Source organism: Solanum dulcamara, chromosome 7, assembly GCF_947179165.1.
Source record: "Solanum dulcamara chromosome 7, daSolDulc1.2, whole genome shotgun sequence".
NCBI classification, from domain to species: Eukaryota; Viridiplantae; Streptophyta; class Magnoliopsida; order Solanales; family Solanaceae; genus Solanum; species Solanum dulcamara.
Genome location: NC_077243.1, coordinates 6,474,614 through 6,497,742, shown reverse-complemented (window position 1 = coordinate 6,497,742; position 23,129 = coordinate 6,474,614). Strand labels below are relative to the sequence as shown.

General features: G+C 33.3%; 5 protein-coding genes across 6 annotated transcripts; 2 read left to right on the top strand and 3 right to left on the bottom strand.

Moving 5' to 3' along the window:
- The first annotated feature begins 61 nt into the window (after positions 1–61).
- On the top strand, positions 62–1,811 carry LOC129896303 (malate dehydrogenase, chloroplastic-like). The gene has a single exon (XM_055972163.1). The coding sequence runs from the start codon at positions 457–459 to the stop codon at positions 1,600–1,602; it is 1,146 nt and encodes a 381-aa protein (XP_055828138.1). The 5' UTR covers positions 62–456; the 3' UTR covers positions 1,603–1,811.
- Positions 1,812–2,203: 392 nt separating this feature from the next.
- Positions 2,204–4,635, bottom strand: LOC129896296 (pentatricopeptide repeat-containing protein At3g47530). The gene has a single exon (XM_055972155.1). The coding sequence runs from the start codon at positions 4,575–4,577 to the stop codon at positions 2,712–2,714; it is 1,866 nt and encodes a 621-aa protein (XP_055828130.1). The 5' UTR covers positions 4,578–4,635; the 3' UTR covers positions 2,204–2,711.
- A 3,987-nt stretch (positions 4,636–8,622) lies between these two features.
- LOC129893957 (protein RKD2-like) lies at positions 8,623–10,295 on the bottom strand. Its single transcript, XM_055969411.1, has 4 exons — positions 10,192–10,295; positions 9,847–9,986; positions 9,378–9,766; positions 8,623–8,946 (listed from the first exon to the last, which is right to left on the bottom strand). Exons 1-4 carry the CDS (start codon positions 10,293–10,295, stop codon positions 8,623–8,625), a joined length of 957 nt encoding a protein of 318 aa, XP_055825386.1.
- Positions 10,296–12,198: 1,903 nt separating this feature from the next.
- Positions 12,199–14,138, bottom strand: LOC129896310 (protein EMBRYO DEFECTIVE 514-like). Its single transcript, XM_055972172.1, has 2 exons — positions 13,745–14,138; positions 12,199–12,739 (listed from the first exon to the last, which is right to left on the bottom strand). The coding sequence occupies exons 1-2, from the start codon at positions 14,078–14,080 to the stop codon at positions 12,455–12,457; spliced, it is 621 nt and encodes a 206-aa protein (XP_055828147.1). The 5' UTR covers positions 14,081–14,138; the 3' UTR covers positions 12,199–12,454.
- A 2,341-nt stretch (positions 14,139–16,479) lies between these two features.
- On the top strand, positions 16,480–22,965 carry LOC129896308 (uncharacterized). Of its 2 annotated transcripts, XM_055972167.1 has the most exons (9): positions 16,480–16,626; positions 17,404–17,699; positions 18,090–18,161; positions 18,509–18,576; positions 19,729–19,885; positions 20,710–20,793; positions 20,902–20,991; positions 22,476–22,693; positions 22,752–22,965. In XM_055972167.1, the coding sequence occupies exons 2-8, from the start codon at positions 17,424–17,426 to the stop codon at positions 22,662–22,664; spliced, it is 936 nt and encodes a 311-aa protein (XP_055828142.1). In that variant the 5' UTR covers positions 16,480–16,626; positions 17,404–17,423; the 3' UTR covers positions 22,665–22,693; positions 22,752–22,965. The 2 variants fall into 2 exon arrangements, with proteins under 2 accessions (XP_055828142.1, XP_055828143.1); XM_055972168.1 differs by lacking the exon at positions 18,090–18,161.
- Positions 22,966–23,129: the final 164 nt, after the last annotated feature.

The following is a 23,129-nucleotide window of genomic DNA, read 5'->3' as shown; positions in this document are numbered from 1 at the left end:
CTGCTGTAGCTTGCCGGTGGCCATAACATAAATCGCTTTTTTGAGCTTGCATACCAAGTTAGGATTCCTAGGAGAAGAGAAGCCTGGAGTTGGAGGAAGCTGGATAGAAACTTATTCTTGCCTCCTTCTCTTATGTTGTTGAAAGGAATTCTATTCTGCACCTCAAATTGAAATAAGGCCACTAAGTTTATCTATTATGGGAAACTGAATGAAGCACATTACTGATTCTTTATTTATGCAATGTCACATGTTTTTATGTATCAGATAAGGAAGATTCTTCCTCATGCATCAGATGTGGTATGGTATGTACTAAAGAATTATCGATAGAATATTAACATCACGTTTCTGCTTTGCAGGGTGTGAAATGGCAGAAACATCAGCACTACTTTATCAGTCGGCTCAACCACATCTCTTGGTTGCAAAGGGAGCTCAATATCACAATCAAAAGCCTTTGGTATGAAATTCAACTCCAAAAACAACATTAGGAGTTTCAGTGGTTTGGAGGCTGCGACAACTGTAAGCTGTGAATCAGAATCATCCTTTCTCGGGAAAGAAAGTGTTGCTGTCCTTAAGCAATCTATTACTCCAAAGGCCCAAAAAGAAAACAAGGGATATGTTACTTGTGTTCAGCCTCAAGCATCTTACAAAGAGGCTAATCTTGGAGCCAGCGGTGGTATTGGCCAACCTTTGGCTCTTTTGGTCAAGATGTCACCATTAGTTTCAGAGCTGAAGCTTTATGATAGAGCTAATGTCAAAGGAGTTGCGGCTGATCTCAGTCACTGCAACACTCCTTCCCTAGTTACAGATTTCACTGGAGCATCTGAATTGGCCAACTGCTTGAAAGGTGTAAATGTGGAGGTCATACCTGCTGGTGTTCCAAGAAAGCCAGGTATGACACGTGATGACCTGTTCAACATTAACGCAAACATTGTGAAGACATTGGTCGAGGCTGTTGCTGATAACTGCCCTGATGCATTTATCCACATTATTAGCAATCCAGTCAACTCCACAGTGCCAATTGCAGCAGAGGTGTTGAAGCGAAAGGGTGTTTATGATCCTAAAAAACTTTTTGGGTTTACCACCCTAGATGTAGTCAGGGCAAACACATTTGTTGCTCAGAAGAAAAATTTGAGGCTTATAGACGTAGATGTCCCAGTGGTGGGTGGCCATGCTGGTATTACCATTTTGCCATTGTTATCAAAGACAAAACCATCAACTACTTTCACTGACGAAGAAGTACAGGAGCTAACTGTGAGGATTCAAAATGCTGGCACAGAAGTTGTGGAGGCAAAGGCTAGTGCAGGGTCTGCTACACTTTCCATGGCTTACACTGCTGCAATATTTGTTGAGTCCTCTCTCCGCGCACTTGATGGAGATAATGATGTCTATGAGTGTGCTTTTGTGCAGTCTGACCTACCAGAGCTTCCCTTCTTTGCTTCAAGGATTAAAATAGGAAAGAATGGGGTTGAGGCTTTGATTTCATCTGACCTTCAAGGATTGACTGAATATGAACAGAAAGCTCTGGATGCTTTAAAGCCAGAATTGAAGTCTAGCATTGAGAAGGGTACAGGTTTTATTGAGAAAGAACCTGTAGCTGCTTAGAAATTTACAAGCTGAAGAAATGATGACAGGAATAAAGTAATTTAGAAAAATTTATGATGATAAACAAATTCCAGTTTTGCAGTTGAGTTGAAAGGTGCTTCTGTTACGGAGAAACAAACAATAGTGTTGTAGAATTGTATCTCCTTTCTGGTATGTAAACTCTTTATGTGACGATGTTGAGGCACTCTTATTATGTTCTTTCTTGTTAAATCAACCTTAGTTATGCTAAAAGTGAGTATTTTAAACCCGTGTTAACTTTGCTTACCCAATTTTTGGCGTCTTACATTGAATTTTACCACAGATTATTTTCAATGTTTGTACTTGTAAGAGCTACTTTTTTTTTTTTTTGGAAAATAATTGATTGGTATTGAGGCATATTTGATTGAAATAATTGTTTCGTTCTTCAATATTGAACAAGATGAGTGTAACAAAATAAAATCCCCTCCATAAATAGGAAGCCAATTCTTTCTAAACTTCAAAAACGAATCTCCCAACCTGAACAAGATCATCCTGCCGCAACTACATCACAATTTCCAACTAGAATGGCATACTCGATAAAAATCCTATCCATTTGACTAGTATGTGATGCTAATGGAAAAAATTTAACACGAAAGAGGATGGGGAAGGAATTGAACAGTCCTTCGATAAGAAGGCCTTCGAGATTTTATTATAAATCACTTTGCCAGTTTGCGTTTGTTCTATGTAAACATCCCTTTGATTACAGTCCTTTTGCAGCCACTGTCTTCCATCTAGCAAATTCAACAATTTTCCCAGCTTGAAACTCGTTCAGTTCAGTCCATAAGCATGGAAAGTTAAGCCAGTATACTAATCACAACACTTACTAATGGCAAAATCAACTGCATCCTGTTATTTGATATATATTATAGATTCTCTCTCTGCCTATGGGTCTAGTTAAATCTAGCTTCAATCTGTATTCAGCTGACAATGGAATTCTCTTTCCTGTACAGCTAGAGTTCTCCTGACTCTGATATTATAAGTGTGATCTATACACCACATTGCATATCATTGTCATCATCCTTTCAAAAGATAAATCTTTACGAGTCCAGCTTTCATTCTGCTCCAGAATTTACTGGGTAAACATTTTACAATTACCAATAGTCATTGCACGAGCATCGACCTTCTCTGAAATGATGGAAGCGGTTCCGATCTCTAATAACAACTTCCCGACTATAGACTGCAGACAATATCTTGGCAAAGTTATGGCAATCAACACAAATCCGGAGGTCTTTTGCAACTCTAATTGACGTGCCAGGGGGAGTAGATAGAACCCCAAAAGCAATAGCCAATTTCTCACTGTGATATGATAATGCAATCTTCTTCTCTTCCGTACCCACATTGTGCAACTCTGACATTGTCTCAGCAACGTATCCTGCTATCCTCAGTTGCTGATTGATCTCGTCCAGCATCTCGTAAATTTCAGTCTTTCTTGGATGCATAAAGTCATTTGCAACGAATTCATGTATTTCTCCTCTGAACTCAATAGTACTACAAGCAGGGTTGGTTTGGATTCCCCTGTCTTTCATCATTTTTCTCACGTTTATTACCTTACCCCAATCACCAAGCGATGAATAAATATTCAACAGTAGTACATAATCTCCGGCTTCTTGTGCTTTAAGTTCAATCAAATGCTCAATGACATGTTCTCCTAGGTCAGCTTGGTGATGAATTCTACAAGCTCCTAGTAGAGTCCTCCATATAGTTGCATCTGGTTTGACCTTCATCGAATTTATAAGGTTGTAAGCTTCATCTACCATACCAGCACGACCCATTAGATCAACCACACACCCATAATGATGAATGTTTGGTGAAATCCCAAACTCTTTGCTCATACTATTGAAAAACATCCTACCCTCATCAAGTAGTCCAGAATGACTGCAAGCAGAAAGAACCCCAGTGAAAGTCTGATCATCAGGGGAAACACCTGCATTCTGCATCTCCCGAAATGCCTCAATTGCATCTCTGCCATAACCGTTGCTAGCCAACCCCGATATCATTGCAGTCCAAGACACGACATCTTTCTCGGTCATTCCCTTAAACACCTCAAAAGCATTTTCGACACAACCACATCGAGAGTACATAGTTATAAGTGCATTACAGATATTCATTGCCTTGTCAAAGCCATGTTCTTCACAATACTTATGAACTCCCTCACCAAATGCCAATGCATTCAAATTCGCACAAGCCTGAAGTAACAGCAAACAACTAACCTCGTCCGGCTGGCAATCATACGAGCTCTGCATCATATCAAATACACGCAAAGCATCGCGAGTTCGTCGGTTACGCATGTAGCAAGAAATCAACACATTCCAAGCGATTGTATCTCTATGAGACATTTCGTCGAACACTTTGCAAGCTTCGGTATACTTCTCATTAGATGAATAAAAATCCATCAGTGTGGTCAGCAGGCGTCCATCAGATTGATGCCCATATCTTAAAATTCGAGCATGAATCTGTAGCCCACCAAATAAAGACCCACTCTTTATACAACAATTTGTAACGAACGAAGATGTTAGAGAATTGGGTGACACACCTGACTTTAGCATTTCTTGATACAACAGAAAACCATTTCCCGGTGAATCACTCATTCCGTAAGCTCTAATCATGACGTTGTACTGGAAGACATCGAGTTTTCTAAATTTTGAAAATACCCGACAAGCATAACCCAAATCATGCAATGGCGGGAGAGCAAGACGAAATAAGAAAGCTGAGAAAAAAATTGAATCTTGAAAGAGAGACTTGCGGATGAGATGGGCGTGGATTTGTAGCAAATGGGGCTTACTAGAAGTTGACTTGATAAACGAAATCAAAGCTTCGGGTTTCTCCATATGGAAGTGAGTGGTAAAATTTGTGGGTCCGGGAATGCGTTGTGGGTGGTTGTCTACACGCGCCGCCGCATGAGAAGAGAGACAACGGAAGGTGGATATAGGAAGACGGTGAGAAGAGATTGCTCTCATTCTCTAATTAGTATCCTCTTTCACTCTGACCAAATTAATATGTAAATTTGGATTTAAATATGTGTGGTTAATTGTACTTATTTCCATTTTCAGTTAATTGTGATTTTGAGAATGACATTAAGGAGCAACTTGATCATTATTTTGGGTAAAACAATACAAATTGAATAACAACACGGTAAAGGTTACAATATTAGCACACAAAATTATAATTCCTCCCAATTCCTTCAAATTTAATACTACCTTCCTTCCTTTTTATTTATCAAATTTTGACTTGACACACCTATTAAAAAAATAATAATTGGTATCCTGAGTTTATCATTTTATCCCTATTAATTGATAAAATTTTAAATATATTTACTCACCATATTTTTCAAAGACATTAATTCAATATTAATAAATTGAGGGTATAATAAGAAGAAAACAAATTGTATTTTCTTGATTTATCAAAATTGACAAGTAAAAAGTAAATTTAAATTAGGAAATATTGGACAAATAAATAGAAACGAAGGGAGTAAGATTAATGACTAATTCATTTATTAAGTCAATTTGTTTTAACATGTTTAAATTTAGTCTATTTAAGAGTCTGTTTGACATTGTTGTTCAGAGACTAAAAACATTCATTTTTAGAAAAAAATATTTTTTTGAAATATTAAGTTGTTTGGCTAATCAGTAAAACCATTTTTAAATAAAACCAAAAAATAGTTTTTTTACTTTTAGAAAGAAGTTAAAAATTTCTTCTTCTTAAAAAAAGTAGAAGCAGAAAATTAATTTTTTCAAGATTAAAATATCCCTACCATATATACATATTTACCAATATATCTCTAATATTTATTTATTTTGTGTTAAATTTTCGTATGTAATGATTTTATTTGTGTAATGATTTTTAAATTTATTTTGCTTGATATTTTTAATTATATGTATTATATTGATTGAAAATTTGAATATGTAGATTTTAATTTAATAAAAATAAAAATTTAATTAAAATTTTATAATATATATTTAAAATAATTTCTCTTTATAAAATAATCTTAATATTAAAAGTTCATTGATACTTGTCCTTTTTTGTAATTTGACTTTCAAAAGCAGTTTTTTTTTTTTAAAATAGTTAAACACAATATACTTATCAAAAACACTTTTCAAATGAATAAATCAAACACAAATTATTTTGTTTCAAAATCACTTTTCTAAAAAGCTATTTTTAAAAAAAGTGTTTCTAAAAATAAATCGTTTTTTAGCATTAATGTCAAATAGGCTCTAAAACTTGGGGTGAATTAAGGCTAAATATTTGTTCAACTTTTTCATGAAGAATTTTGTCAAAATATTTTTAAGAACTTTTATTGTTTAATATGTTAAACAGAGCTTTAAGAAAGAAAAATAAATTTTATTAGTTTTGTTTAGTAATTAAACCAATTATCAGATAACTAACGAAAAATTAAAATTTAGTAAAAGTTGGACAAATTAAATTATGACTTACTCCCTCTAGTCTATATTAAATGAATTGTTGTAGTTAAAAATTTCATTAAATGAAGTGTAAATATAAAGAAAAAAGTTCTAACAATTCTCTTAAACTTTGAAAACATTACTTATTTTAAACTATGAAAAAATCTCAATAATTCACTTATTATTGAATTAGAGAAAGTATTATTTGACCCATCTTGTGTAATTGTTGGGTGGATCTTAATCCATTTTGACATATCCAAATTCAATTTAAACCATTCATATATTAATACCCTAATAAGTAGCTATTGTAAACAAAAAAAAGAAGTCAAAAGATATGTTTATTTTTCTTTTCCCCATTTTTTTAATTCTCTAATCCAACTAGCACTTAGCAGTATAAATTCTATCAATATTAAGAAGTAGAGCAAGTGAGTCCGTTCATTTTGAGTGAAGGTTATTAAAATATGACCAGATTCTTTCCCTTTTTTTTCTTTAGGTCAAATAGCAGTAATAGATTAAGATAGGTTTCTACTGCATAATTGTAGATTGGAAATACAACAATCTTTTAACAAGAAAAATTTGTAAAGCCTAATCCTAATTTCATGTCACCGAATTTAAAGTTGGTTTAACGGACATATAAATTAGTTCCAATTATAAATCAAGCTTTTGTGTCATTTCCATTTTGACAAGACTAATGTAATCTTTTGCACTACAGATTAATAATTAATCTTCTAAGCTAATTAGATGATATTCTCGCAAGTAAGAAACTAGTATATATAAACATTGTTTAATCAATGGTGGAACTGTTATTGCTACTGTAACATATAATTACAATCTTTCAGTGGATTAAGATATTTCTTAAATTAACAAAGTTTACGCTCATTCACATTGAACCTGCTATGCCGATGACGCAGCCGAAATTCTATCGTTTCGGTTCTTCAATTAAAGATAACAAATACAAATTAAATAAAAATCGTCCATTGTTATAAAAGTGAAATAAATTTATGTTAATATTGTTTTGGTCTTTGTGATAGTAATTCAAGTTCTCGAAGGTAGTCATTTGTGCGTTTTTTTAAGCAGTGGATTCCATCTGTCATATCCAATTAATTATTAGTCAAATAGTATGAAATGTGATAGTTGTGAAAACACTCCACAGTTCATAAAGAAAAAAGTTTGTAATTATTAGTCGTAAGGTGTGACATATGGTGTGAAATATGATTGATGCGAGTCACTCCGTATGTACCTAATACATAGAGTAACTTATTTATTTTAATTTATTTATCATACTTTTTATTAGTCTGTCTAACAAAAAAAAAATTATTTTCCTTTTTCTGAACTTTTTAGTTTTAATTTATCATATAGTATATTTAAGATCATACAATTAAAAAATATTTTCTACATTTTACATTTTTTTAATTAATTAAAAATCATAAGATTTCAAAAATAATAATTACTTTCTTAAATAAAGTCAAATTAAAATAAACAAATTAAAATGAAGGGATAAGAGTATATAATATTTAACTTCCTACTTAAGAGGACACTAGAGGGTGCGTTTGGTAGGGAGGAGAAAATATGTTCTGATTTTTTTCTTCATTGATTGGACAAATATTTTAAAATATATATTTTTCTTAAAGTTTACTTTAAAATGGAGTAGAAAAATTATTTCTCTTTGTGGGCGTAGAAAAGATAAGTTTTATAAATAGTATTTGGAGCCCGTTTGGATGAGCTTAAAAAAAATAACTTTTATGTATGAAGTGTTTTTAGAACTTTGAAATGCTGAAAGTTATTTTTATAAATAAGCAGTTGAGTGTTTGGATAAAAGTGCTTAAATAAGGAAAATAATGTAAATTTTAGGGTTACAAGAATAAAAATGGTAGTTTGGAAATTTAGTTAAAATATAAGGGATATAAAAGTAATTTCCATGATCAAAGAAAATGACTTTAAGCACTTAGAAAAAAAAAGTTAGGATTCCTAACTTTTTATTTTTGACTGACTTTAAAAAAACTTTATGACTTAAAGTTAGCATTAGACAAACACGTCCAAAAGCTAAAAAGAGACTTTAAGTTGTTTTTGACCAATTTAAAGCCCATCCAAACGGGCTCTTGATGCTAATTATCTCCTCCCCATACCCACGTCCACATACACACATAAAAAAGTCTCAATACTATACTTATAGTCATTTTAGAATTATACAAAAAAAAATTAGTAATTTAGAGTTCAATTATATATTTTACTAATTTATTTTCTTTTTCGTATAAAATAATACATAAATTCTCTAAGAGGATCAATCGAACAATCCCTTAATTATATGAAGTCATGAATCCGTGAAAGATTATCGGTTACACCCTTGTATGTAACAAATATACTAAAGCCGATTATGAATACATGAAGAGACACCCCCTATAAACTAATCTGTCATTAGTGAAATATTAAACTAACTTCTTGCAACAAGCATTACACGCATGACGCATGGTTTAAAGAAGAATTACTTCTATAGGCACAAACATTAGTAATTGATCTCAAGATCAAAACAATCACTCAAAATAACTTTATAACATCCTTCTAAGCTAATAATAACATTACTGTTGCGCAAAAAAAAAGAAGAAGTTCAGTCATGCAACGTTGGACTATTGTAAGAGAAGCAATCAGCAAGAAGAGACTTAATCTCTTCATCATCTTCTTCATTAGCAATTACATGAGCAGCAGTAGGAGTGTTAGTGCAATAACTACCAAAAGAAGCCTGTAATTCTGGCATACACATTAGCCTTCTCCTCTTGTAGTTAGCCTTAAAGCATGCTTGTCTCAATCTCTTTGTTTTCTCCTCAAGTTCCATGTCTGGAATTTCTTCCATCTTCTTCTTCTCTTTCTCTAATAGCTTTATCACATCCTTCAACTTTTGTTCCATCTCATTTCCTCCTCCCTTCTCCAATTCCTGCAAATATTGCATCCTCATATATAATATAGTTTAACTTCTATACACTCACTCAGGTCCTTTACTCTATTAATTTGTTTTATATATATATAAAAGCTTCTAATCTTGAATAAGAAAATTACATGTTACAACAAGTAAATATCACTTAATACTGAAAAAATTATTTCATACCTTTAGTGGACAGTAATTAAATTCATCTATAAAAATCATTGTAACATATTGTAGCAAAAGAAAAAATTATTAAAAAGTACGTGTACACTACAAGAAAATAAACTAATTTTTTCCCTCTGCATAATACTACATAACTGAAACAAGATTAACATGTTTATATAGAGTATGTAAGCCTTAACATACTTTTTTAGATGAAGTAGAAATAAAACATTGTCACATGAACGAAGGAAACGAAGGGAGTAAAGAGAGAGTGAATTAACCTTAACATTCTTGATTAGTGCCTGAAGACTCATCAACTTCCTATGAGGCCACCTTCTAATTCCCAAATCCCTACATCTTTTCTTCAAAAGTGTCAACCCAATATTGAGCTCCTTTGCTGCTCGAGTAATTGGCATGTAAAAATACTTTGAAATTGTATCTCTAGACAACATTCTTGAACTATTAATCTCCTCTCTAATTTCCCTTGTATTATCCTTCTCTTTTTCCGTTATATTAATAATTTCCTCATTAACACGATCATTAGCCATCATCTCTTGTTGATTAATGTTATCACATAACAACAATTGGTGGTATCCATTTCCGATTAATTCGGTACTTAATCCAAATTCACCGCTCATTCCATTTCCAATTTCCTCATAGCATAACTCTCCTGCACCCATAACATTGACAAATTAATAGTCAATAAATAAAAAATACTACGAGTTAATTAATATAAAATATGACCATTACCTGGGGTAAGGCTACAAAAAGATGAATAAAATGGATCTTCGAGAGTGCATTCCATCTCCATCAAAGGATTATTATTAACACTATTTTCTTGAATAGACAAATCATACTGATAATCGATTGCGTAGTGTCCTGAAAATTCACTGTTTTTAAACGTAACATATGAATATTTACGACCACACATTGAATAACAACAACTAACATATTCATTGAAATTTTACAAAATAAAATTTAGAGAGGATAGTATGTATGCGAGTCTTACCACTACAGTGTAGTGACGGTTCCCGGCACATGGAATAAAGGAGAACAAAATAATTTCTTGAAGTAGATAAAATTAAAATGAATTACCTGAAACCATCAAGAGAAGGGAGTTGTGTGGGAAGGGAAAATAAGTCTTGATGATTATCTTGCTTTGTCATGATCACTTCAAAGTTTGATTGATCACTTGCCATATTTGATATGGACATGAAATTATATGTAGTAGATCAAAAATGAATTTAGGTTTATTTTAGAGTAGGGAGAGGGACAAGATAAGGCAGGGATTAAAAGTGAAACTATGTGAAAGTAATTATTAGGATTAATTAATGCATTGGAAATCGTGCGCCGTCGTTATGCATGCATGTTTACCATTAATTAATTACATTCATCAAATGTTGATATTGATTGGTGTTTTTTATACCCACGTACGCCTGTGATAAAAACTTGTAATTATGATTTCTTTTTGGAATTTGATCCTCCATTTTCATTAAAGGATAAAATTGTTGTCGAAAATTAAATAAAAGCACCTTGAAAATATTATAGAACGAGTTGTGATGTAACAGAAAGTTTAATGTAGTTCTGTCGATATTAGAAAAATAACATAAGTATTAGATTCATGGGAACTTTCCATTGCACAGGGACTAGGAAGTCTAATTCTCTGTTACTCAATTAGTTTACTCCAACTTTGAAGGGAGAGTTGTATTGGTGGTTGCTGTTCTCAGATCCATCTCATATTAGTTGTTTATTTTTTTCTTCACATATCTTTAAAAAATTAAAATTAAAAATGATAATTTTACTAATATATTTCTTAATTTTATTTTGAAACTTTACAAACTTGTTTACACTTTCAAAAAATAATAATTAATTTTCTCTTGTTTTTGTAAATTGACTAATATTTGGGACATTTACTTTTAATAATACGGACAACTAATATGGACAGAAACCGGAGCAAGAATTAGAAGTATATGGGTTCACAATCCTAATTCTTTTAAATTCCTAGGTTCTAAATTAATAATATATAGTAAATATTCAATAAATTTTTTACTACAAGTTCAAAATTTGAACTAAAGTTATTGAATTTGGTTGAATACGTAATCATCACACTAACTTCGCCCTCAATATGTGATGGGGGTGTACATGCCAAATTTTACCAAGTAGCTATCTTAGTTATTACCATGCACTTTTTAATGGAAAATTGTTGGCAAAATATGATATCAAATTTTATATCAAATCAATAAATACATGATATATATTTATATCTTATTTAATCAAGATAAATTAATACTCTAATGTAGTGTAAACATCAGGGTAAGATGACCAAGATGATTTGAAGCACATTCCCCCACCCAATATAATTATTAAGAGTTTACTTTGATTTGTAACATTGTTTTCCTTATTTTTTTCTTTTCCTTTTATTTGTTTTCCATTTTATAGATTAGAGAAATTTTAACTTTTAAGCAAAGCTGTGGTCATGTGTAGGGACCCCCAGTATACTGAAAATAGACTCATAATATAACGTAGCAATCATTCATACTCATAAAATAAGAAAATTAATGTTGCATCATTCGTTTCATTTAGGATCATATTATAACGCTTAGGGAAGTTACGATTAAATTTATTTATTATTCACTCTAAGAGTGTAATGTCGAATTTATTCTACTTATCCCAAATGATAATCAGCAGTGGTGGGCTACTGCTACTTATTGTAGCATTTATTTGTTATACTAATGGAAGTATTTAAGAGTCCAGGTTACTGATTTATGGCAGTAAGTATTCCCCTAGATATTTGCTTCTTTTCAGACCACGCCCAACAAAAAAGTGTTACCTTGGGATAAGTTGATTTTTCCCCCTTCCCATTAGATACGGTTTTAATTTTTACTGATATTGAACTATTCTTTCTTTGTTCACTAAACATACATATGATAAGTAATTTGCATTCTACGTCAATCAACATATTAAACTTGGGATTGCAATTATCCCCATATAAAATTTATACTAAAATCTTGGTATTGTTCTTTGATAATCTTATTCTGAACCAAACGACCATAAAAGGTTTGTACGTTCTACAGGCGGAGGAGAGGGGGGGGGGGGGATATAGTTTCATGGGTCAAAACTCAAAATAGCAGACAAGCAACAAGGTTACTCAGACTCAGACATTTTCAACAAATTAACCTGGTTTTGGTGAGATATGGATGTTGCCGTGAAAACTCTAACCAGCAAAAACATCATGTCAACATTACAGAATAATGGATTTATATGACCAAAATTTGGATCAAAGAGGACTTAAAAAGACTGATCAGAATAAACTGGCAATCTACTGTAGGCTGTTTCAGTATCTTGACCTCCTTCCTCTTCAACGACCACGCCCATATCCACCTCCTCTTCCTCTACCGCTGCCACCTTTTCCACCATTAGCATAATGTTTTGTTTGCATGTTCGCTGGAAGGGGTTGTATCTGATCAACACACTTCCTAAAGCTAAAATCATCCACAGAATCGTCCTCCCTAACAACAAAGAAGCAGCGACTCTTGAAGTGTGGATGAAATCGGATTTGGAAAGCACGAACTCCTGTACCAATCTTCCTTTCTGGTTCTGCATGACCCTTCTTAAGTAAGTCAAGCAACACCATATGCTCATACTGCAATACCAAACTAACAAAATGTAAGTGATCAAGGTCATCATATCAAGCGCTCAGATGTAAGTAATAAATGTAGTATTCCAAGTATCTCCAACTCGGTCAGAGATTTAATTCAGAAAATTTAAATCCGTGAAAAATCAATCAGAGTTCCAATAGAGAATCCTTATAGAATCAACATTCTTATGCAGTAATAACTCCTCTCCAACGTAAGGTTATGATCAATACAAATCATATACTTTGCTGAGCGAGTATTTGGACATATTTCATATTTTGCTCTATAAAAAAATGAGATGAGTAGAAAATACAATTTCCACAAAGATACTAACTGAACCCCCACAAAAGTTCAAAAAGCAAGAAAGTACAGTGAATTCAAATTTGGAGCCCAAAAGAAAAGTTCTGAGGAACATGGACATTGATAGGAAGAAAGAGAGCATACTAAAAAGAAAAACCTCAAGGATGAACATGTAGTAATTCCGAGCAAAAACCAAATCAAACAGATTATCATCCCTATTCCAAAGTAAACAAGTCTAACTTGGGTTACATATTCTAAACTATTACATGGAAAGATTATAAGATAATCAGAGGAAGCCAAAAGATAATCCAGTTAACACTAATACTTACAGCTAGATGTTTGTGGTAAAAAATAGACATGTAGTCAAATACCTCGAGGTGTTGAAGCCTTTAGACTTAAAGGCATCTTTTGGAGAGAAATTATAACAGCTTATCCATGAATCAGCAGACATTCGGAAACATCCATATAAGTGCGATATAATACAATTTGATGCTTCAACGAAATGAACATTCAGAATCTTAAATGTAAAAAGTTCCTGATTCAGCTATGCCCGAGTATAATCAACTAAGCCAGAGGATCCAGGAGAAGGGTAAAAACTAAATCTTGCTTTGTACAATAATGACAACATAAAAAATCAGCTAAATTTGTGAAAATGTGATATATTATTGACATGTTTATAGATAAGACATAAAGCAAATTGAGTGGTTTTTAACCTTGTTGAGATTGAGATTGAGAGACCAGGAATGAAGGAGTTTGTAAAAGTAGTCGAACATCTCCACGGAGGAAAGGAAACTCTTAGACCCCACGCTAACTGGGACGGACACATCTTTCTTTTCCTCTTCTACAGACTGGTCGACTCTCGCTTTCTTCGTATCGTCTCCATTCTCTTCATCCTCCGGCTTGTCTCCCGCCTCCCTTGGACGCTTCGAGCCGCCGTTATCCGCCGAATCATCGGCAGCTGGAACTTCAACGTCCATCTTCTGAACGGAAGTTTCTTCTTTCTCGGCCATTGATAGGGCTTCGTTGGCTACAGGTTCAGTCTCCGCCATAGCTGAGAGCTGCCAACTTGAAATTTTCGGGGAAAAAAAAACCTAATTGTAGCTTTAGAGTTTAAAAACTGTAAACAGCGGGCTTTTTGACCCGACTTAACTGATCAAGTCGGATTATGGATACTTTGCAAGCTGTGGAAGAATTTGACAAATAGCCATTTGGACTGCTAATTAAGTTTTGGTCAATATTTTAAAACTATTTAGTGGTAGTATTTTTTTAATGTGAAAATAAATTATAAAAAAATAAATTAAACTACCACTATTTTGAATTAATATAGGGCCTTAATTTGCTGTGTAACGTATTTTCTTTTCTAATTTAAACCCTATAAATTTTAAATGTCTACACCAAGATCTTGATTTTTTTACTTCTTCATTTATTTATTTGTAAAGGAAAAAATCTTTTGGAAGAGAATGAATTAGTATAATTTACCAACACTTTTAGACCTTTCAAGCGTTATCGAATCATTTTGCTATATCTTTTATTTTACATTTGTAGATCATTGGAATTTTATTTTGGAACTCATAAATAATTACATGGCCATTCGTAATGTAAAGTTATTCAGTTTGCTGAATGTCAAGGAAGGCCCATCATTTTTCTCATTGGGCTAAAAGGTAGACATATCAACTGTTGTGAGAACAATCATTCATTGTAAAATGTATCCTTGCTCAAAAAGGGACCAATTTAGCAAAAGACTATATAGATAATTGGCACAAAGTATCATCTAAGAGATTCAATTGGCCTAAAATTTTAATAGCTTAATTAATTGATTATTAAAATTTTTATTTGTCTATGAGGGTTCGATTCAGTTTAATTAGCATAAAAAGCACTATTTTATTTTATAGCGTTGGCTGTGAATAAGCATACTCGCATTTTTTCTAAAAATATTCATTAATGTGAGAATTAATTAGTGTTAAATGACAAACTCTACTAGAAAACATATGCACGTGTACTTTTTAATTATTAGGTCTTGTTTCTTTGTCATATTTTCTCCTTTCACAGCCCCCAACCCCAGAATCCTTTCAAAGTGGATTAGGATTATATGGGGGAAATCAGAAAGAAAATATCTTACACTAAGATATTTTTTATTTTTAACCTACCTATTACCTATAACATGTGTCTTCTAGAAAGGAATATGTCCATTATCTTTAGCTCTTCTAATTAAAATTCATTTGAATCATGACCTATTCCTTTTTACAAAGTCATTATATCACATCATAATTTAAAATACAAAAGTATTCACACTTTTTGTATCCTTTTCTTTCTAATGAACTTTTCGTACAAACGTGGACAAATAGTGTGGCTTTGCGCGTGAAAATAGTCTAGGGAGTTTTGTTAATTAATTTATTTGTATAGTTGTCATGTTTAATTTGGTCTAGGCAATCAAAAAAGTCAAATATGTTCAAACTCAAACAATTGACGCTGTCCAAAATACTCTCTAAGTGCTTCTTACACTTGTTACTTCGAAGAAACCAATGCGTATGTATTATATGTCTTTTCTTTAAAATTAGAGATTACATATAAATTTAATTATTGTTATTTGGTAAAAAATTTAATATATCTAATTAAACACATGTATATTATATTATATAGAATTCTTGTTATTACGTTCTTTCATAACTTCTTCTCAAATATTTATTCATCAAGTCATTTTTTTTATGACTACTGAAAATCTTATTATCAAATTAAAGATAAATAACTTCTTATGGATAATAAAATAAAATTATACAACATATAAACTACTAAAACTATTTCGTATTGTTTCATTTTTATCGAATGTATCCAAAAATTAGTTAATTAAAAATCTCAAATACATCAAAAGAAGATATTTAAGTTTTTTTTGGGTCATTTAGGGTTTAGATTGTTTCAAAATCATGTTTAATATGAGAAAATAAAATTTTAGGATTTCTCAAATTCGGATCTTAAATATTTAAATCTTACATATTTTGAGACCGTTAAAGGTGGTAAACTGAAATCATTAGCTTAGTTCTTATAAAATGTAGTGAGGAATGAAAAAGAAAAGTGGATTTCCCCTTAATTAAGGACGAAACTTCCTTTTTTTCATGATAATTTATTTGTGGTTTTATTTTTATCATAAACAACCTTTTTAATCCCTATAAATTTAGAAATAATTTTTTCAAATTTTATTTGTGAAATTACACTATAGACGCTGTTATTATAAAAAGAATATAGAACACAATTTTAAATACTTATTTACTTTTTAAATTTGGTAGCCGTATGACATAAGTTGTGACGTAGCCGAGTAAACTTGGGTAATTAGCAGAGTAATTTCTGGGATGCCGACTATTAAAAGAGTGATATTGGGACTTCCATAAACGACGCCGTTGTATGGTTTTAGCGGTCCCGCAATTAGTGTCGATATAGTCCAAGAGAAGACTTGTATAGATGATTACTACTTTGATAATCAAAATTTGCAAGCAAAGGCCGAAAACGGAAGACTAGTTACAACTATTTCTTCTCTCAGAAAAGGAAACCACTCCTACAAATTCTCAGAAAACCAAAATCTATCAACAATTTACATTTTCAGGTACGCCAATTCTCTTTATTTTTTTTTTCCATATCAGATTGTTATTTTTCTTGTTCCGGGTTCAAGATTTTTCGTTGCGGTGAGTTAATCGGTTTCAGTTTTTGGGTTCTTGTTTCTATTACGATGAAATTGATTAAAATGGTTATGCTTTGATCTTCAAAGCTGGTTATGTTTTAGAATTATCTTACCCAGTATATTTTGTGTTGAAACTCGGGAATCGGAAGTTTTTCAAATGCAGTTTTCTTTAGTTTTTCCAATTGGGTATTTCTTTTGTTTTGTAAAAAGTCAACAAAAGGGCATACGGTATCAGTTTATAGCAACAAGCAACTACTTTGTGTTGAAGAGTTCAACTATACAAAATGGGATAGCTTGAAAATTCCCTGAATTTTGACTTTCCTATATTCATAGTTCGTTATCTATTGCAGGAAAAAAGAAAAGAGAAAATCAAAAGAAATATTAGTAGTTAGCTTACAGTTGATCTTATTAGTAAAAGCCATATCTCTTGATTGTACTTATGCTTTTGTTGGGTTTTGGAAATCTGCTTGTTAACGATTCAAACTTGAATATGGCATTTGGGTATTTATACCAGTGGACAAAAGGCTAAACCTTGTGAGGAGAAACTTGGGTGGGGGGGGGGGGGAGGGAAATCAATAATAGGCTTTTTATGAACTGTTTCTCTTGTGTGATAGAAAGGGTCACAACCTTGCACTAGGCTATATGGAGGTGTAACAAATTCCTTTCTTTTCTTGCTACGCTGACCATGTTTGTTTATTTTAGGATACGTGGGTGAACTGCTAATGGGAGAACACTTGGCTTTGTGTGTTGATCGTCTTATCATACCTGAATCTTTGCACTCTATGCAAGGGTCAGAGGATACAGGATCCTCAGGGGGAATTTCTTGCTCTCATACAGCAGTTCAATATGCCTATGGCACTGCTAATAAGGAGGATGAAGAAACAGAAGCCGGAGGCGAAGATGAGCCATTACTTCAGACTGTGGAATGCCGAATTTGCCAGGAAGAAGATAGCCCGAAGAATTTGGAGATTCCTTGTAGCTGCAATGGCAGCTTAAAGGTTAAATTTGTGAAGTTTAATTTTCGCTCTCTTATTCAAGTTGCTGCTAAATGTTGCTTGTGCATGTAATAAATATGTGTCTGTAATGCCATCTTCTTTTCTCAAGTTTCTCTTCTCAAGAACTTGACATTTTCATTATTCGTCATTTTACAACCCGCTTATCATTCATGTCTTTCATCTTGAAATTCAATCACATTGAATATTTTGATTTGTTTGTGTAAAGGGTGGTCTAGTTTACTGATTTTAGCTGCTAGAAAGCTGAGGAATGATTTTACTGATTACGTCTGTGCTGCAACTTCATGTCAAAGGTCTTTTTACGTGCATGGACTTGTCTTTTGTTCTAATTAATCTCCTCTTTTTTCTTTTCTGTGTCTTTGTTACAAAATCCAGTATGCTCATAGGAAATGTGTTCAGCGGTGGTGCAATGAGAAGGGTGATATAATTTGTGAGATTTGCCATCAGGTCCTTTCTTCTATCTGTTAATACTTGTTTGCATTTTGAGTGCTGATGCTTCATGATTTGCCTCTCCCCATCACAAAGGTACTTTTAGCCAAATGAGCTTGAAAAGAGCAAGGGAGGGAGGGATAAAGAAATAGCATGGTTTTGCATAGGCACAGAGAGTATTTGATTTGGAGAGAGATATAACTCACCTTATGCAGTAATTAGTTGATGCATTTTTCCCTTCAGAAATATAAGTAATTGGGACTTTAGAATATGTTAATGAATAAGTGCTAAAAGAGTTTCTAGTTAAGGCTCACTTATTTCATAAAAAAACTATATGTTGACTTTGAAAACTCTATAACATGCAGCCTTACCAACCCGGCTATACTGCTCCACCACCGCCTTCTCTTTCTGAAGATATTGCCATTGACATGAGGTTGGTTGAAATCGTGATTATCGTCTTTGTGCATACCAAATTTGATATATTTATCCAAGCATTTCCACAATCTATGGAACAGATATATTAATATTCTGAATTTGGTGTTTACTTTTCCAAGTATGCTTTTATCTGTATCTTTTCTACACTCTGACACTGCCACCAATATCCCAACAAAGAAGAGAAATGAAAAAAGAGGAAATAGACCACGGAATGGACGATCTTACTGTCTTCACACCTTCTCTCTGAACGGCTGAATTAGAAAGAAACAAAAAAAAATCTCTCTGAACTAATTTGTAAGTGAACCTGCGTTTTGTTCATGAACGCAAGAATAGGTCAATGTACTGTGCAATTCATGAAGTCCTGAACAAGCTCAACTGTACTTCATGCTTTCAGCAAAAAAAATAAAGGAATTTAATCGTATGTTAGATAACGGAGAGTCAAATCCTTGTCCATTGTCTATGACCATGAACTCTGCATTACCAATATGTTCAATATCTAGCGATGATTCCAATTCCCGGTTCAGTTTTGTTGTTCTATGTTTGTAGCTAAAGTGATACAAGTAGCAATTTATAGAAGATTAAGAGAAATTGTATTCATCTTTTTAGTTTTTGGTGCAAATCTGAATACATAGATGATCCTGAGGCAATCATAGTTGTCTTAGTCTCCTTGTAAGACGAGCAAGGTTTTTGTTTGCCTTTTCTTTTTTGGTGATCTGATGTAGTCACTCCACTTTGGTTACCAGTACAGTTTTTGTGCTGATGTCTATATATACACTGGAATATACCATCTCAAAAAAGTGAAAATTCAGCATCATTGACATGAAATTATTTTTCTTGGCGCAACAAGAACAGTATATGACGAACTGAACTGCCATAAACCTTTTCCCCCTCTTTTGGATATACTTAAAATATGTTTTAATTATTATATTTTGAGGCAGGTCAGTTTTAACAGTATATATATAGGCTCTTGCTGCTGAAATTTTGATTTATAATCTGATGTAACCTTTTCTTTGGTGCCAGCTTAGCTGTCAACGTCTTTATTGAGAACAATCTAACATGATCAGCATGTCATCTCACATTCTTAATCTTGAATTTTTTTTTCTTCTCTTTTCTGCCACTGATGGATTTGTCCACATGGATTGCCTTGCAGTGGGGGCTGGACAGTAGCTGGTACTCAGCTTGACTTACATGATCCTCGGCTTCTTGCAATGGCAGCTGCAGAGCGCCATCTCTTGGAGGCTGACTATGACGAATATGCTGATTCAAGTGCCAGTGGAGCTGCATTTTGCCGTTCTGCTGCTTTAATTGTAAGCAACTGCTATTCCTTTATGTTACTAAAATCATTTGCTAAATGCAGGCTAGTGGTAATGTGAGGTATGCATTATTAATTTTTTCTTATGGAAGATGATGCACCAGCAGATTCAACATTCTCCTTTTGGGTGGAGGTGGGGTTTAACCTTGACCGTATGGTACATGAATTTTCATCTTTAAGTAGTGACCTAATGGTGACTTGAGAAGAAACTTGGGAGTTCATACTTCATTGAGAGAAGTGGTGATACAATTTTCTTGGGCACATTTATCTTTGAATTATGACACTCCCTCCCTTCTTGAAAATGAGAAAAATGAGAATCTTCCTTTCTTAGGAGTCATGCTTAATGAATGCTCAAAATGGAAATAATATCAACTGCGCCCTTCCATTACCGGGAAAAAAAACTCATCCCACCCTATTTTATGTATAGTTTCATGCACATGCTACAATAGTTTTCCCTGCATGAAACTGCAGCACTAGTAAGAGAGAGGGCAGTGCAAGGTCTCATGCTTTTTTCTTCTTTTGATAAGGAAGGGTCTCATGCTACAGTTCATGCTTGTGTTCTCCTCTTATCTGCTTATATTCCCTTCCTTGTTTGTATTGCCTTTTTGTCCTTTCCGACTGGTTGAATGGATCATAAATGACCTTCACTTTATTGTCTAAATTTGTTGAAAGTTCTCCCCAGAAGCAAAATAGAGAAACTAGGGGAATTTTCCTTTCAATATTTACCTTTTCTTTTTGCCCATGCAATCTATTAATATTATATTTTGAGCTTATCTCGGTTTCTGGATAAACAAAGAATAATGCATTGTGTTCCTGCAGTTAATGGCCCTTTTATTATTGAGGCATGCTGTGACCATCGGAAATGGTGATGGCGATGATGATGATGTTTCTGCCTTTTTCTCGGTGAGTGAATCATACAGTGAAATCATCTTTCCATATGTTGCTCGATATGATGAGGCTATGATACATGAATCGCGTGGGATCACTGATCTGGTTGATTCTTTGACACAGCTTTTCTTACTCCGTGCTGCTGGTTTTCTTCTACCTTGCTACATCATGGCTTGGGCTATCAGTGTCATGCAGCGTCGAAGGCAAAGACAGGTTAGAGCCTTATATAGATTTCTATTGTTTTTCATAATCTGTAAATGGCTATTAACATGTCAAATCTTCATACTTGCTAATTTGATGATAACTTGGCATTTTTGCAAAAATCAAAATCCTTGTGGTGCAGATCAAACGATTTTTTGTTTAGTTGTAATGGTTGACTAATGCTCCATCCATGCACATGTATATAATAAATTGAGCGAATTGGATCATTGCTCTAATTATGGGAACTCTGTGGACTCTCTTTCAGAAACATTCAAGACCTACAATCCTAGTCATAGTTTAATACGTCAATACAGAGTGTTCTAGCTAAAACATGGAGAAGTCATGTTCACCCCGCATGAATGAAATACCTCATGCAAGGATATTTGTTTTTAGATACCTCACTAAAACATCTGGTCACTGAAGAAGTCCTCTTGTATGGAAGAAATACCTCATTTGCTCTTTGTACTTTTCCCAATAAATTTGTTCTCACTGTTACACATCCCAACTTCCAAACAATTCCAAGTTTATCTTGATGGTCTTACCTCTATTTTCCTGGTTTATACTTTGCATCCCACTTTTTGCTTTCATGTTGATTTTGATGCAAGTCCCAATAAATAATTGGTTATATGTCCAGTGTGATTGTGCCCACCACTGTCACTTCCAGTTGTGAGATTTTAGGTTCTGCTGATAGATGTCAGCACTTTGTACGCACATAAAGTAAATTTTAATTACGTAACATGTTGGAACTTATGTGATCTTATCATGAGAACCAAGTTGGATATTTAAGGGCATGTTGAACGAGGGATAAAAATAAATAGTCATGGAATAAAATTTTGTTGTCTTGTTTGGTTGTCAAGTTTGGGATAACTTATCCCACCATTTATACCATAGTGATGAGATAAGTTATCCCATATACATAGTGGGATAACTTATTCCAGGATAGCTAATCTTAGGATAATTAATCATGGGATAACTTGTTCCCAATCAAACAACCCCTTAAAATTCACTACTTGCTCTAGCTGTGGGAGTTAAGTCATGCTAATTTGCTTGCACTTATAAATTTAACTTTGATTAACAACAAATGAAAAAAAAGAAGAAAAAAGAAACAACTACTGTAACTTTTTCTGTCCCATTTTATACGAAATTCATACTATTTGGGAAATCAAGCAGCTTTTCTTTGACTACGTTTTATTTTAAACATCTTCAAATATTTGTGATTTTATATATATTGCAGTGTATTACTTTTTATGTAGTCTCTAAGTATATAAATCTTATTAAAAAAGTTAATCCTCGTCTGAGGCCACACCGAATATTAGATACTTTGATACTCCTACTTAGAACTCCGTTATTCATTTTGACATGGTCTGAAAGTTGTTTTTTTCATGCATCAAAACTGACAAAATAAAAGTTCATGCTAGTTCACTCATTCGTTTTTATTTTTATTTTGTGTTTGTTATTTTTCTGGATGTTTATTCTTCGTCTTTTCTTCAACACAGGAGGCAGCAGTACTAGCGGCAGCAGAAGTTGCTTTCATGCTGCAGGCAGGACAACATAGGGGCTTGCATGTAACAATAGCACCAGGACCTGCACAGGCAGCAGAACCTTCAGCAACACCAGCAAACCCAACTACCCATGTTGCAACACCAACCGGCCAGGTCGCAGCTCCTCCTCCGGAACTAGTATAAATGGCTTTGCTCAGCTGGCATGTTAAAAAGTTGTTACTGATAATGGCATTGTACTTTTGTAAGTTGCACAAGCTTAAGAGGATAGAGGTTCTTTTTTTCCTTTCTATGTATTAGTTGTATCTTAGCCCTGCCAAATTTGGAGTGATGCGGAGGCTGAAAGTGTTTCCATTTGTTCAATATTTCATTAATGCTTGAACATGTAAAAAAAACCATAGCAGCTAATTTATCTGCTTTGAATTTGGAGATACCATATCTTCATATCATGTACATTGTTTATTCTTATCAATATGGTTTACTGTTCCGTTCGGCTTCATTTAGTATTTACCGTACTTAATTGTTTGCTATACTTTCTGTCATGTTTTGGCACCACTGATTTGAGCTGGATTGGTTCTGTTATATACCTGTTGGTTAATTTCTTAAATTTAGAGTTGAACCAGCGTAAGATGTTTATAGGACATCAGATAC

Coding starts and splice junctions, on each gene's coding strand:
- LOC129896303 (XM_055972163.1), top strand. CDS start 457: ATGAAATTCAACTCCAAAAACAACATTAGGAGTTTCAGTGGTTTGGAG.
- LOC129896296 (XM_055972155.1), bottom strand. CDS start 4,577: ATGAGAGCAATCTCTTCTCACCGTCTTCCTATATCCACCTTCCGTTGT.
- LOC129893957 (XM_055969411.1), bottom strand. CDS start 10,295: ATGGCAAGTGATCAATCAAACTTTGAAGTGATCATGACAAAGCAAGAT. Junction 9,767..9,846: donor TTTTTGTAGCCTTACCCCAG/GTAATGGTCATA, acceptor TTATGGGTGCAG/GAGAGTTATGCTATGAGGAA. Junction 8,947..9,377: donor CACTAATCAAGAATGTTAAG/GTTAATTCACTC, acceptor CAATATTTGCAG/GAATTGGAGAAGGGAGGAGG.
- LOC129896310 (XM_055972172.1), bottom strand. CDS start 14,080: ATGGCGGAGACTGAACCTGTAGCCAACGAAGCCCTATCAATGGCCGAG. Junction 12,740..13,744: donor TCAATCTCAATCTCAACAAG/GTTAAAAACCAC, acceptor TTGGTATTGCAG/TATGAGCATATGGTGTTGCT.
- LOC129896308 (XM_055972167.1), top strand. CDS start 17,424: ATGGGAGAACACTTGGCTTTGTGTGTTGATCGTCTTATCATACCTGAA. Junction 18,577..19,728: donor GATATTGCCATTGACATGAG/GTTGGTTGAAAT, acceptor ATTGCCTTGCAG/TGGGGGCTGGACAGTAGCTG. Junction 19,886..20,709: donor GCCGTTCTGCTGCTTTAATT/GTAAGCAACTGC, acceptor GTGTTCCTGCAG/TTAATGGCCCTTTTATTATT.